At 38.4% G+C, this 16417-nt stretch overlaps 2 protein-coding genes across 3 annotated transcripts in view; both read right to left on the bottom strand.

The window, feature by feature from the left end:
* The window catches only part of LOC115452868, a 119581-nt gene that overhangs the window by 9831 nt on the left and 93333 nt on the right, over nt 1-16417 (bottom strand). For both annotated transcript variants that reach the window (XM_037438953.1, XM_037438958.1), the window contains exons 3-4: nt 7019-7200; nt 51-6153 (exon numbers count right to left, since the gene is read on the bottom strand). In XM_037438953.1, the coding sequence (XP_037294850.1) occupies nt 51-6153; nt 7019-7200 (6285 nt within the window). The remainder of the gene's footprint in view (nt 1-50; nt 6154-7018; nt 7201-16417) is intronic.
* LOC119189415 (mucin-5AC) lies at nt 9034-13971 on the bottom strand. Its single transcript, XM_037438964.1, has one exon. The coding sequence runs from the start codon at nt 13969-13971 to the stop codon at nt 9397-9399; it is 4575 nt and encodes a 1524-aa protein (XP_037294861.1). The 3' UTR covers nt 9034-9396.

Below are 16417 nucleotides of genomic sequence, written 5' to 3'. Positions count from 1 at the left end.
AATCCAAAAATTATGTCTCAAAATCAAATAAATTGTATTAGTATGCTTACCATTTGCGTTGCCAACATTCGTTGTCTCCAAATAAGGTGCGCCGGCTAGAAGAATCTCACCAAACAGTACTTGAGACACGCCGTTACTGTTAACCTGTTCATTCCTAGTTATACCATCATAATCCCCAGTTTCAACTTCAGTATTCACAGGCGGTGATTGACCACCATTCTGAGACTTGTTCATGACAACGAAGAAAGTATCATTGTCATTTTCACCTTCAACCTCAATCTTTTGCACGTTCTCCGTCACTTCATTGTCTCTGATGATTAAATTGTCGTTTTCTTCCGATGACATCGATATGTCATCAAGAGGTTCTTTAGTTTTTTCTTTTATCTCCTGAACTGGTGTCGGTTCTACTTGAGGTACTGGAATATGCTTGGTAACAGTTTCTATTATAGTTGTAGGCTGTACTTGTGTTCGTATTTCTGTCACAACGTCAACGATTGTTGATGTTTGTGTATTTGTTAGTACCAAGGTCTCAGTAACTGCTCCATCGGATTGACTAACAAGACTTGTTTTGGTGTGTGTGACTGTCAATGTATGTGTTAAGTTTACGTAGTCCACACTCGATATTGTTGTTGGTGGCTCGGATAACGTCTTTGTCAAAGTAATAACTGTTGTCCTAAATTCAGTTTTAGTTGGTATTGTTTCATCTGATATCTTAATTTCGTTTCCAGCGTGATGTACTGGTTGGACAATAGGACTTATGTTTACTTCTAATGTTGGTGTTATTAAAGTGGATGATGGGTTTGGTACTCCAGATATTTCTATTTGCGGAGTCGGTATTACGCTATCCCTCAGGACTTCTGTAGGCCTGATCAATTCTTCGTCTATTGCTGATTCGGAACTTTCAATAATACTAGGTGGAACAACAGGAGGTATTCTTGTGGGTATCGGTCTTACAATTTTTTTAATGGAGGTATGTCTTGTGGGGTACACTATATCAGGACGAGCTAATGTCCTTGTTGGTCTTATAGTAGAAGTAGGTTTAGATGGCAGCTTGAACTTACTAGTGGTTGTTTTTCTATCATCATTTCGAATAGGGTACGGTTTTCGAATTCTATTTTTATGACCTAGGGGTATTATTTTAATTTTATCCGTAGCGGTATCTTCTGCCGACTCTTCAGCAAACGAGTCACTAACATTCGTTTCTGTGCTTGACGATGTCTTTGTAGTAGAATCAGTAACTTCCTTAGAAACTGCTGGTTTATCTTCTGTGGATATAGGTTTTTCCGAGGGTAATTCATCGCTCTTTTCTGAAGAATATTCGACTTCATACGAATATGAGTTCTCAGAAGACGAAACATCGGACAGGTCTGGAATCGTGGAAGGTTTGGAAGTTTCAGGGAATTGTATAGACGTTGGAGCAAAATTGAAACTTGATGAAAAGTCGAAGCCAGATGACGTAAGCCAACCTGAGGACGTAGGCGTAGGGAATACTAAGTTAGGTGCTGGAGCTTGACTGATAGTCGGTGAAGATATTTCCGTGACTGGAGTGATTACTTTAGAGGGAGTTTCTCTGGGTGGCGGCAAGAGTTGAGAAGAAGGTTGATCGCGGTTCGCAACCGGTCGTCTGATATTATTCAAGATGTCATAAGCAGGTCTATAAGTAGAAATTTCATCTCTAACAAGTGGTCTGTATGTTGATACTTCATCCCTAATTGGCCTATGTGTATGAGCATCATCGCGGACATGTGGCCTGTAGGTGGAAACTTCGTCTCTGGCAGGTTTCCTTACTGGCCTTTGTGTGGGTAATCTGGGCGGTAAAGTTCTTTGAGGTTTGGGTCTGTACGATGGAGGAGTTCTAACTGGAATTGGTCGTGGAGTTAAAGGAACTCTTACAGGAGGACGCCCGGCAGGTGTGTTTCTTGGAGGCGGTGGGCTCATACCCATAATCATTTCATCGTTAGTCGAAGGTTTAAAGTTATAATCCATCGTAGGTGGAGGAGGAGATAAATCTACAATCTCACTTGATGTTTTGTTAAATTCTACTTCATTTCTTATGGTGAAAGTGGGCATTGTCGACTTTTCAGTGGCCTTTTCAACTATTAATGGTTTCTTGTCTTTAATATGGACTGTCGATGTGATTATATTAGATTCATTCAATACTTGAGTACCGTTTGTGCGAGTAAACACTGGTCTGAAAGACTGTGTGTATTTATCATCAATTTCTGGCTGTCGTAAGGGAATTCTTTGAACCGACGGTTTCGTTGTAGACGGTGCATTCATTTCTTCTCCAATGTTTAAGTCTATATTTTCTTCATAAGATGCGTTAGAAGAATTCTCCATCATATGATTTATTTGCCAATGTGGTTGCTGTAATTGATGATCAAGTACCAAAGCAGTGTTTACTGTAAACGGTCTAGGTTTCATATTGTAGTAATTATTGGCATACACAGGTTTAATCGCATTTGATTGGAATGAAATATTGTTAGATGTTCTGAAGGGTTTCTCAGTTTGCGTTCCAGGATTAAAAGTAGATAGTTTATTATTATGATTTTCTTTTGAATTATTTAATACTTCGTCTTGCAGTAAAGTTATTTCTGTTGATGTAGAAGTGCCTACCTCACTACTAACTACAGGTATTTTCATAGATTCTAAACTGATTGCACCGTCAGTGTCATAAGTACTTTCTTGTTCTTCTTCGCCGTCGTAAACTTCTTCAGAATTCTCATACACAGGTTTTGGTTTTTGCGTAGATGTTGTAGTTTCATCACTGTTATCTCTTATCGGTATGTCGTATGCTGGTTGCTGCATGGCATTTAGATTAGACGGAATATAATTATTACTAGCATAGGGTTTTGTAGTTAGCGGTGGGATACTAGAATATGTTTTTTCGGTGGTCGAAACTTTCGTAAATGGCTTGCCTATATTAAAGTTAGGTAATATATGTTGATTTTTCGTCCAAATTTCTGTTGGTGGTTTACCAGCACTCGTAATTTTTTCTCCAAAGTCAGGAATACTATCCTTTTCATTATAATCGTGAATTGGAATAACCTTTCTAGTTGTAGCCTCTACTTTGATTTGGTTTATATTATTTTCATTCAAGACACTGGAGTACCAACCATGAGAATTAGTTGGTATATTCGGTATCAGTTTCGCTGGTCTCTTCTGATCAGTAAATTTAACATCATCCATATATTCCACAACTGGTTTCAAATCTTTCGGAGGTGCTGTAGTGTCTTCATTCATCATAGGGAAATTTGCATGACTGTTCAAAGAAGGTGGCATTATAGGACGATTATTATAATCATTGCGCGGAGGTGCGTTAACATTTTTATGATAATAATTATGGCCAACTATTGTTGTTTCTTCTTTCTCTATTGAGCTCGTATTCCATCTATTATCTTCTACAGATACATTGATAGGTACGCGACCATGCTCATCATAAACAATAGGCTTCCTTTGATCTTCTTGCAAGTTATATGTTTCTAATGATGGACGATTATCTTCCACTCGTATAGCAAAGTTTATTCCAATTGGAATATCAGTGTTTAAGCCAACATTAGTCGATCCTATAGGCACAGGGACACTTGATCCAATAACTTGGCTAACCTCCCCAACATTGCTTGCGACATTTGTAGCTGTGTTCAACGTAACAGTGTATGTATTTTCTTTGTCATTATCATTGTGAGTAATTTGTGAAGTATTTGCTATGTTAGGTGAAGATACGATTGAAAAATGATTCTGGGCTTGGTTAACGTCTGTGTGCATTGGTGTGGACACAATATTGTTTGTTGGTTTATTAAATGTATTCACGAAAGAATCCTTCGCTGGAGGTATGTGAATTGTGTAAGTGGGTGAAGGTTTGTTGTTTGGAGCCTGCGCAGCAAAGTAAATTTCTGATGTAACTTTCGGTGGCATTTGTTCTTGAGGGACTGGATGCTGTATATTTAGGAATACTTTCATATCTTGAACTGGTTTTGTATGTACAATAGGTCTTTGCTGATATGGCTTGAGCTTGTCATGTGAGTTATCTTGATTGAAGATCATCTTAGGAGGTGGAGGTGGAACAGCTAAATAATTCTCATACTCTTTGTCTATAATTTTTTTCCCGTCTTTAGGCTTGTCGTTACCTTTGACTTTATTATACTTGTCAAAATCTCCGTTAGTAGGACTAAATATATCCGGGTTATAAGATGTTATCTGAGGCCCGACTTGAACATGAGTTTCTTGATTACTTGTAGGTGGAGGAATTCTATTGTAATCGCCTGGTCGTTTATTATCTTTCCATTTTATCTTTAAATCATTTCTTATAGAGTGCTCCTTGAAAGGCGGTATGTTAGGCTTATAATGATCTTGTGGATTATTAAAATTAGGTTTAGCATATTGTTTATTGCTATTAGGTGCAACATTGTGAACATTTGTCATTTGTGGTGCATCGATGCTAAAACTTCCAAAGTAACCTGGTTCGGGATACGGTAATGGGTCATCAACATAATCTCCAGTCTTATGGGGTTCTGATGAACCAGCAAATACTAAAGCTGTTGAGCTTCCATGAGGTATCAACACATTAGCCACTCTTGAAGGTTGAATATCAACTAAGAACGGTTTGTTAGATTCAGGATTGACTGCTATTCCGTATTCGTCCTCAGTTCTGATTTGTGTATTTACTATTTCTGAAGAGCTTGGGCTATTATCAGGTACTTCAGGTTCTTTGCCTTTGTTTACAGGTTTAAAATTGACTTGATGCTTTATATGCGTATTCACTGGCTTAGCCAAAGAGGGAATATAATCCAAAAAGGCTGGCCTACCATGATTACCTAATACCATAGTTGTACTTTTTATATGCTCGGTTTTCATTAATTGATCGTTAGATATATGCGGCGTAGGCGGTAACCTAGGTGGCATTTTATTTTGGTGACCAAATACAGAAATCGACGGTCTCTGTGCATTAAGAGGCCTATTTGGCTTAGGTTTCATATTGGGCAAACCCGGAGGTCGTAAATCGTATGAATCATCCACTTTTGTATCCAATACACCTTGATCAGACAAAGGTTTTTCATTAATCAAATACTGTTCGTTAGCTGCAACAAAACTATCAATTGGAGGCGGACTAACAGGATTTTGCAATTTGATTCCACTTGCTGCTAATGTCAACGGTCCGCCTACTGCTGGTTTACCGACAATTACATCAGAGTTAGCTGTAATAATCTCTCCTGGGCTAATAGGTATGCCTCCATTAACTAGAGGACTTTCATGAATGATCTTAGGTGGGACGATATGTGCTTTAGGCTGTTTGTGTTCTGCTGCCCATACTAAGTTTTGATGCAATGTTGCATTAGTATATATCATCTGTGATTCAGAGGTTTCTAGTTCATCAACTGGTATGTATATCGGAAAGTTATTATGTTTAGATTCCATTTCACTATCAACTCTCTTATCTACATTGTATGCTGTTAATTTAACTGCTGGTTTAATCGTTGTGGTTGTTACTTTGTTTGTTGTTTCTTGACGTTTTATGAAACCACCTGTCATTTTCTCTATAACAGGAGCCAGTTGAGTCAAACCTTTTATTCCAAGAGTGCCTAATTTCAATAAGTCTGCAACTACAAATTTATTCTTATTCGGTTTTTGCTTCTCAGGTTTACTCTTCTCTGGTGTTTTATTGTTCACTTTGTTTGTTTTGGTTGGCGTAGGAGCTTGTTCGTTAGTCAGTAATTCACTTTCGTTCACTACACTCGAATCCTTTTCGTCCGAATAATCATTGATGACTTCTGTATATTTTTCAACTATTCTATCGGTGGGTGTTACTTGGGAACTGGTCTCGTATTCATATGGACCATATTGAGTTTTTTTCTCTAGCTGTTCCTTGTTTGTCGGTCGAAGATCAAGAACTGGACTGCCATACTTAGAAGTTTTCATATTATAAGACCCCATAGAGACATCCCTATTTGGATACTTGGTTTGAAGTCCTTCAGTTTTCGTACTGCTACAGGAACAAGAAGTAGTACAGGATGCATGACTTACTTCTGATGGCTGTATTAGGTCATAAGGACTATCATCTTCGTTGTCAATTCTTTTGTCAGCTTTTGGAAAACTACTCATGTACACTTTAGTTGGTGACGATGGTTGTATTGTCTTGACTTCCATGTATTTCGTCTGAAATTCAAAGAAATATAATTAAATATAAAATTTTGCTGATATTTTTAAATAGCATGGCCTAGGGTGGGATTTATTTTTTGGACAATATCATGGGCGATAAACAGTTATGTTTTGGGGTAAGATACAAGTCAAAGCAAATTTAAACAAGCTAATTTGACGGTTGGGTAGGGTCTTAGGACTCCACATCCAGGATCCATGGGGTTTCATATCTTACTTTTGTGGGTTTTAAATCTGGCAAATCGTCTGTCGCGTATAAATTCGTTAATGATTCTGTGGTGACAACAGAGACTATTGTGTCGAAGGTGGATATAGCACTCCTTTTGTTTTGAACTATCGTCGTCAAATAAGTGTATGTAGTCATACAAGTCTTGATAATGTAGTTATGTTTAAGAAGCTTGTTTAGAGGGAGCAGAGCGCTTATTTGCTGATGTTTTACGACAGTGGCGACAGCTGATGATAGCAATGTTTGTTTTGGTGCTGCGCTGGTGAGATATGACGGTTTCAGTGTCGATTGTTGCATGAGTTTAATTGTTCGCTGAGAAAAATAAAATTGTAATCACTTACAATCCGAAGTGTTTGTTTGATTCAATATCAATTACTATCCGGTAGATATAATACTACAATGGCCTTTTCAAATTAAAGCCCACATGCAATTACAAAGAATTAATATTAGATATACTAGATTTTTTTAAAGTTCATGTCTAAGTCCGTGATCAAACGGTGTCAACTGCGAGACCACAAGTAATGTGAATTATTCATATAAATCTCGCTATTTACCGTACAAAACAACTTTGACATTTAAAAGATAAAATAAATTATCCGAATAATCTTCAAGAGCTTTAAACCTGTTGAAATATCTCACCTGTTCGTATTTTCCGTCAGTATTTTTGTCCTTTACCAACACTTCCACTCCATTAGACATGATTCTTGTAGCTAAGTTATTTAGTTTCCTTTCTCCATCGTCTGTGACCGCTCTTTGTGCCTCTGCATCATTTCCCGGTTTCCATGGGGTATTGTCGTATATTATTCCATTTGTATTAAAAGCTGAAATGTTGGGTGTGTTTTTGTAAATATTGTGAGTTACGTTATGATTTGAGTGATAGCGCTCAAAATGTAAAATGTAAATGCATGTTGAAACAATATTATGGTATGGTAAAAGAGTGGACGGTAAATTATTTTTTGGGCATTTGAATTTATGAGTGAACTAGAAAATGTTATAACTGCAAACTAAGATATAGATAGTGAAACGTTTGTGGGTTTATAAATTGATTTAATTATAGCTTAAATACTAAAATGTGCAGAAATATAAAGTGTTAGTCTCTAAAATACATCAATCTATTGTGAATCTACATCGTATACAATCGAATGATTATATTAAGTATATTTTATAAGATGGACAATATGCAATTACACTCTAATAAGTTTGATTTAAACAATACAAAAAAAAAACTTTTTAACTGATATTTTATAATATTTTTCACGCTGACCTAAACTGGCTAATTCAATTTTCGAAAGGTAAACTGAAGGTCAAAGCGCTCGAAATTGACTTCAGGGTCCAATAAATGAACACGGTCTAAAAGGTACACATATTAAGTCTCCGATGCGAAAATTAATGATAAAATTATTCGTTTACGTTAACTTTAATGATGATTCACAATCGATTATTAATAAGGAAGGTAGAGATATCAATAAAAAACATAAATATTGCATATTTTAAAAAATATTTCCAGCTTCTCTCTGAGACCGAGTATTGCTTCTAGTAATATGTGCAATAATTTGATGCCCCTAATATCATCAAAAACTATAAAATATCTTATACATAATGTTTAAATAATCTTGTGTCATTGTTCTCTGTACCTTCCTTTGTCTAATTAAAGTTAATCAAACTACAATTAAGTTAGTAAGTACTGAAACTAAAATAACTACTTACAATTCATTACGTTGATTTTAGTGGTCTGAAATCTATTAATAATAATTCTATATATGTACATCTTACTTCAATTGCGTGGTGTTCTTGAATTTATAATTTGAACAATATTTTTGTACTTATTTAGGTCACAAGCTAACCTTTACCATAATTTGTTTCTACAAATTGGGTCTTTTTATTGACTGTTAAAAATAATTTCGAAATTTGGTCAGAAAGCCCCGGAGCTTAATCAGAAAAAAACAAGCTAAATGCGTTTTAAATAGTATTTATTATTCGGCAAAATTACAAAGTCGTCATAAATATATAAACATATTGCAAATACAATGCTTCTCAACCCTTTTTTTCCACCAGATAAAAACGCGTTATTGCTACCACCACTTCGGGGGTGAGTGGAACAGTTATCTTGGTTTCACCAGTCTTACGGCCCAATGTTGAAACACATTAGTATAACATCACCCGAGCGAGCATTGGACCGAGTCCCTACTCCTATGTATTCCCTACACCGGCATACCAACCAAAATCTATGGTGGCCTTAATCGGCGTATACGGGACGGTCCCGAGGTATTTTGTTACACTAAGCTGTACGGAATTGCTCCTGTGACAATGACAATGACAGCCGTGGAGTTATTGAGAATTGATTTAAAAATTCAAAAACACCACAATTTAACGAAAATTGAACAGTCAACTCACCTCGGAAGATGGAGCACGGGAGGTGGGTTTGGTACCGGCCACTAGTGGGAACCTTCGGGATTCCTCGCCGAGTCCAAGTCATCATGTCTTATCATTGTCATAGTTTCTTCATCATCAAATTCCAGATGGTCAGTCAGTCAGATTAGGTCTTCGGATATCGTTGTCTTTTATCATTGTCATGACCAAAATTATTTTTTTATTTGTTGTTTTTTGTGTTGTGTTAAGTGTTTTGAAATTACGTTTCAAATGATACAAATATATATTTTTAAAATGTTTTATTATTTTAACATTTAAGTCGTATTTGCAATGTACAATTGTAAGCAATGGAAGTATGAATATTACAGACAATTATGATTACAATCCATAATCTAAGTTCGATTAAAACTTATTCTTAGGCAGTGAGTACAATTACAAAGATTTCCGACGCGTCCCCTCCAATATGGTAACATAGGAAAATTTTTTGGTGAACTTACAAAAAGAGACTATCAAAGTACAAAAGAGTATTTCTTTCTTACAAACTAATTCATTAAAACTATAAGGCACTACTCATAGTTAACTTACTATGATACAATGTAAATAAATAACTAACCCTTTATTATACACATCTAACCATTATCGTCGTTTCAAGAAATGTCGTCAACTGAACTCTGTTTTATATGCCTGATCGCTGAAGGGCTTCCTAAATCGACGACGTACGTTGGTGATGAGTCATACCTTATATGCCTGCTCAGTTCCCCCACAACGCTTTCCAGGCTTTGTGTTTCTAACTGATTCTCCACTGAGGAGTTATCTAAGTACCTTTCTGAATTTAATGCGATCGCACTCAGACTGTTATCGATCTGCGAGCTGTATAACTCGTCGACCGAAGGCAGTATCGTCGGAGACACTTTAACGTCCTCGTAGTAAATAGCTTCACGTTTCCTAACTGTCTGTGTGTCATCTGATATCACTGTAGATAAAACTGTACTGAATTCACCAGGATGTTTGCCTGATACGTACAATGTTACTACGCTAGTTAGCTTAGGAGGGGCGGGAGGTGGAGCAGCGGCTTTATAACCACGCTGTTTACTCCTCCGACTTGTAGGTGGGGGCGGAAGGGAATCATCCTCATTATCATCTATATGGTCATCGGAAAAGTCCTCATTACTGTTGAAATCTGAGAGAACATTAGGCTTAGGACTATTACTGAATATATCGTTATTCAAATTGTTTTGTACTTGATTCAGATTGTTCAAATTATTAAGGTTCAAGTCCGGCTGACCTAAACCTAAGAGAGGATTGGCTGTTTGCAGATTTAGCATTGGTTGTTGTTGCTGTTGCTGCAAAAGGAGAGGGAGAAGTAACGAGTTAAGTTGCGGACCAGGGCCATAAGCCGTTGGCGTTGTGATGACCGTTTCAGTTACAAACTCAGTGGCCGTGATCACGTTTGTGGTTGGATCTACAATAGTAGTCAAAATAGCTTTGCCTCTAAAAGTAATTGGCAGAACAGTCTCCCGAGCATCAGTCACCGTTGTGACGTAAGTTGTAGCTCTCGTTTTGTATTCAGTTACTGGTGTTTGTACAATTTGTTGCTGCGGTAATAGACCTTGTCCTTGGAAGGCTAGGAGAGGGTTTATCGCAGGCTGTTGGTTACCAAGTAACAGCTGGGAGAGTAACAAATTCGCCAAAGGTACGTTTGAATTGATTTCGGGAGCAATTGTTTGGGTTACTGGCTCTACGTTGTAAACTGTGCTAGGTAATACGTGAGAGTAAGAGGTCTTACGTCCTCTAATGGTGGTGGGAGTGAAAATGACTGTTGTGGTAGGAGTTTCATTAAGTAGGTACTTGATAACCTTAGTGGCTCCCGAACCGGGATCTATTTCAGTAGATTCAGCAGCAAGTACCAATTGCGGTTGACCTAGTGATCCGAGTGACGTTGAAACCTGATTCAATAACAACGTCTCTATGCTTTGTGTTGCTGATATTACGTTTTTGTACTCAGTTATCTTACCATTTACGACAGGGATTGTCACCTCTGTAGGTATCTGGTGAGTGATAGTAATTTTTCCGTCGTTCAAAATGTTAGCATAGTTGTTTTTACGCTCTCCGCTGAAATTCTCGAACGAACTTCTCTGTCTGCTTGACGCCTTACTTGTAGTGGTACGTGTTCGTGATCTAGTAGTTGCTCTAGTAGGGCTGGATCTAGTTGACGATGATTTTCCTTGGAGTCTTGGAGCTTTAGGCCTAGAAGCAGTTGTTGTAGTTCTACTTGATGTTCTAGTTTTGCCTCTTCTGTACGCTGGGGCAGATGTGGTAGATGTCGTTCTACTTTCGCCACGAATTATGAATGGCTGTCTCGACTGAGTCTTAGGTGCTGATGCAGTTGTTGTTCGAGTATTGCTATTGGCTCTCGATTTTCCATTAAAACGACCTCCGGACCTAGGTTTTTGAGTCGCTGGCGGTGCTTCGGACTCCGGTTCGGGATCAGGTCGACGAGTAGTGCCTGCTTTTCCAGCTTTACCAGGTCGTCTAAAGTTATTATATTTACGGTTACCAAAATCTGCTTGACGCTTTGATCTGCGTTTGAAAGCAAAAGGCCTTATTGACACTATATTTGTCCTTCTAGATGTTGTAGGAGGCGGTGTGGCAACATGTCTTTCTTTCCTGTCTGACGAATCATAATCATTGTCTTCTTCGAATTCCTCTTCTTCTAAAAGTTCCTCATCGTCTTCTAACTTTTGCTCTTCTTCCTTGAATTCTTCTTCAGGTTCGGGCTCAGGTTGCTTAAATAGGTTCCTTCTGGGGAACAGAGAATTTGGTCTCTGTCTTCTCAATGCCAGTAGCGGGTTGGGTGTGCTTCGAGTTGTTGACCTCCTGGTAGTAGTTGTTAAGCGCCCTCTTGATGCTAAACCTCCTCGTCTGGCTGCTTGTGTAGTTGATCGTGGCGTAATTGCTGTTCCCGGTTGCCTTGGGACAGGAGGTCTTCTAAACCTCAATAGAGGATTGTTTGTCGTTCTTACAGGAGCTTCAGTAATTTCTTCATAAGATTCAGTGACATTCTCATCTAGCTGCGTCGCCAAGGTTTCATCATTTTGATCAGGTGGGAAAGTGATAGAAGCTGATTGCCGACCACCTCTGCTATTAGGCAGCCTGAGTGTCGCTGTAGGCCTTATTACCCTTCCACCACCAGATCTGCTGACATAATCTAAACTATTACTTCTGAGCGTACTAGATCTGAAGCCACCTCTTCGTGATGTGGGTTGTATGGAACCTCGTCCAAAGGCACCAGGCCTTGAAGCAGATGGAACATTTCCGGACAGACTGCTTACCCCACTACGTCCAGAGAATCGTTTACCCGCACTAGATGATCCTGGCGAGACAGATTGTTTTCTACTACCACCGAATCCTGATTGTCTGACGGATTTCAATGTTGGTGTTGCAGTAATTGTAGGAGTAACATCTAATCTTGTTATAGTTGTAGCACTGTTTGATAATGGTACTCGTTTCGGAATAAATGTAGGCCTATTTCTAGATGAGAATGGAGTTATAACGGGTGTAACAGATGGCTTTTTAGGTTTGAATGTAAGACGTGATTTCTTTCTAGTATTTGTACCATCTTCTTCTTCCTCGTACCTCACTTCCGTTGTAGTTTCAGGTTCTGTTACTGTACCTTCTATTATTTCTGGTGAAGAGCTTATAATGGCATTTTCAGTAGAAGACGTGGTCGTGGTAGGATTAGACGTACTCGAATCAGTGGGCAAAGTCTTATTGTCACTTGTTACTACCGTAGAATCACCCGAAATCACAGCTACTTGAGAGAACAGAATTTTCTTTTCTTCGTCTGGCATCGGAGTCGCTGGCTTAACTTCAGCATACAAGTTATCTATATAAGTGCCTAACAGAACAGTGGGTGAGGCAGAACTGATATCAGGAAGCTTGGTCTGCTGAATTTCTTCCTTCACTACTGTTGGAGTAATATACAATTTGTCTCCATTATCCTGAATAAGATTTTTCTCTGGAGATCCTGAAGGCACTTTGCGCGCTATTTGATTATCCTCAACAACTTTAGTATTATCGACAATATTTGTCACTGTTTCTAAGCTACTTCTGATCTGAGACGTATTTCCGGCATAGAATGTAGTAAAGTATGTATAGGTTGTATAGAATGTCGCTTTACCGTCATCTGGTTCTGAACTATCATCAACAATCAGAGACGGTTTTAATTCCACTTCCAATTCCTTTGGAGGTAAAACACTATCGACCTCTATAGGTGTAGTATCAATTGGACTTACGGTGGGAACGGCCAGCACTGACGGTGTAACAACGTTGGAAACAATCTCCTCCCGACTAGTGATTGTAGTAGATTTATCCTTGTAAAGTGTCGTCCAATAAGTAAAGGTAGTGTAATAAGTGATTGGTAAATTGCTTTCGTCTTCAGGTTCCTTATTTGGCATAATAGTTTCTGTCACAACATTTGTTATAGTTTCCAAATGACTCTTAACTTTGCTCGAATCTTTACCAATGTACATAGTAGTAAAATAGGTAAATGTTGTGTAACTTGTTTGTAGAAGAAGGGTTGGGGATGGTAGGATTTCATCTATATTGCTTTCTGAGCTTATTTGGTCATCTAAAACATTATTATTGTCTAAATATTGCCTCTCACCTTTTGATGATGATGATTTAACATTTATATATGAATTCTCAGATTCCAATGGGTTTGATTCAACACTGAACAACATGTCAACTTCGATAGGACTAGGTTGAACTTCTTTCTTGAATGACAGATCGTCTTTAGGGGGGTCCTCAACACTTACGCTAGTTTCCATGGATGTATGTTCTGTATCTGTTGTTGGCTCCATTTTGATTTGTTTACAATTTCTGAAATCGAACTGGGCTCTTGTGCTTTCGACTGCTAATGGATTACTCTTCGTAGGTATTAAAGCATCAGGGCCGACATAGTTGGTATAAACTTCGCTTCTACTGCAGACGTTTGCGTCACTACCCACAAATATTGTCGTAAAGAACGTGTAAGTAGTATAGTATGTCTTAACAGCATCTGGTTTAATGCTTGCAATGACGTCATCACCTAACGCTGGTGTAGGTGTTTGCGAACTATAAATATCTTCTACTTCAACAGACTCAATGACATCTTTGTTTTTAACAAGGTCAATAATACTATTAATCTGAATAGATTGAGTAGGACGACCAACACCCAACATTGGTAGGAGCGATTTCATCTTCATCGAAGACTCCTAATAGTGATGGATCTAAATTGGCTATCTCTACTGTAGATGTAATAACATTAGTAACGACTGATTTATGACTAGCAACACTCGATGTTTGGTCACCGAAGAAAGTTGTGAAATAAGTATAAGTAGTGTAAAGAGTTTTATATATTACATCAATTTCATTTTCTTCGTCTTCCGGTTTATCTTCTTCGGTTGTTGGCTTTTCAGTTGTAGTAATTGATTTCTCGGTACTGACCGATACCTCAACATGGCTTTGACTAGTCGTTGTCCTTTCAGTTGTTGTTGTTGTCGTAGTAGTGGTAGTAGGTTCCTTTTCTTCGACAGGCTCTTCAATTTCTTGCGTCGTACTGACACTCGATGTTGTACGTGTAGTTTCTGTTTCTTCCTCATTTGTCTCTTCCTGTACTGTGGTAATTATTTCTTGTACAGTGGTTCGTGGGTTATCAGTTGTAGTATCAGGCTCAGTTGGAGGTTTAACAGGTTCTTCTGAGACTACCTCTGGTGCTTCTACATTTGTTTGCACTGAATAATTGACATCAACAGAAACTACTGCAGTAGGTTCTATGTTAAAGTTAGTCCTACACACAACATTAGTGTAATATCCTACATTACTTTCGACTACGACATCGGATTTAATTGAAGTTGTGGTTTCAGTACTTTCTAAGGGAATAAAGTAGGTTGTCAAGTAAGTTAAAGTTTTATAGGCTGTTGTCATAGTGGATTGAGTTTCCAAACCATCTGTGCAGAACACGTCTTCGTGTGTCTCTTGCTCTACATTGTAATGTTCCTCGGTTTCTTCAACTTTATCCGGTTCTGGTATCTCGTGTTTAGTTTCAGTGGTTGTCTCAAACTCTTCAGACGATTCCTCACTATGACCACTTTCAGTGGTAGTCATAATTTCTTGTTCCATTTCTGTCGTAGTTTCCTCTTCTACCTCTTCATCGTCTTCTACTTCTTCTTCTTCTTCCTCGTTTTTCTCTGTGACCTCAGCAGCTGTATTCTCTGATTCTTCTTCGGAGTTTGTGAATATCTCTGCCATGTTAGGTTCTGTGACAATAGATTCTTGCGACGATTCGAAAATAGTTGATGACGGTGACAGTGTTGTTAATGGTTCCGTAGCCTCTGAATCGTACCCTTGAATTGGTATAACTCCTAAATCATCCGTAATGCGCGTACTTTCTGTAGTAGTAAACGGTGTTTCCGAAGGCTGTATTACATCAACATTTAAACCAAAATCATGATTGTACTGAACACCTTCTGAGTCAGGTACTTGATCATCAACTTCGTATAACACTTTCTTAAGACTATCATCGTCATTTTGTAAGGCTTTTTCTGACCTCATACTATCCTCTTCACTAATATAAGTGGGCACTCTACTAGGTTCTACGGCTTCATGTGCTTTATAAGTCGAAGTTGCTACCGGAATTTCAGCGGAAAGGAATGTTACTTTAGTTGCAAACTCTTCAGGTCTCTTAGCGGAGGGGTACACATTTACCTCGTCAGGGTTAGGGGGGCGGACTGTTTCAGTATTGGGAGTAAATATGATAACAGTGTCACCTACGACAGTCGTGAAATCGGCAAAGCCAGCATACGTGAACGTTTTCTTAGGTCGCGGTTCGCTCTTTTGTCCAAACAACTTTTTAGGTAATTTAGTCTGCTGCACTGCAGGTTGTGGGGGTTTACGTGACTCTACATTATCAATGTAATAAAATATGGGCGAAAATTCGTTCTTTATCGTAAAAGTCGGCAGATCGTAATTAGGTTTAATTTTAATTACATTCGTATCCTCTGGCACTTCCTCCTTGGGATTTTCTGTTTGATTGGGTTCCGTGACTGGCTCGTAAGCCTTACTTTGTCTATGGAAAGCATTAACATTAGCTACAACTGTGGGTTCTACATAAAACTCGAATTTCTTCTCACCTTCAATGGCTGGACCGTCAAGGAAGTTAAAGGCTTCGTTTTGAATATACCTAGGAATTTCTTTAACCGGTTGTACTCTACGTGCTACAGGCTCCTCATAAATTTGATTATCAACTTGAGGTACGGGAGGAGATGGTGGACTCCAGAATTTTGGTTCTTGGACTGGCTTACTGGCATACACAATTTCCATTTTACTACTAGGAGCTAGATAATCAGTATTCTTTAGCACAAACTTCTCCGGGTCTATGAAGCCTAAATCTTGCTTGACGTTCCATTGTCCATCGAAAGCGGAATGTATACGAGTTGGCTGGACAATAATGGGTTCTTCTACATTCGATGGCTTATTGTAAAGTACCAGAGAAGACTTCGTTAACAATTGAGCGTAAATCCGCCCATTATCCAATGTGGTGCCCAAGATTTGCGTGGCAAACTCCGTGGTCACACCGTCTTGGATAAACGTCCTTGCCGTTGACGTAAGCAATCCGATTAGTGGTTT

The sequence above is a fragment of the Manduca sexta genome, chromosome 3 (genome assembly GCF_014839805.1).
Source record: "Manduca sexta isolate Smith_Timp_Sample1 chromosome 3, JHU_Msex_v1.0, whole genome shotgun sequence".
Taxonomy (NCBI): domain Eukaryota; kingdom Metazoa; phylum Arthropoda; class Insecta; order Lepidoptera; family Sphingidae; genus Manduca; species Manduca sexta.
This window is presented reverse-complemented; position numbering and strand designations above follow the sequence as displayed.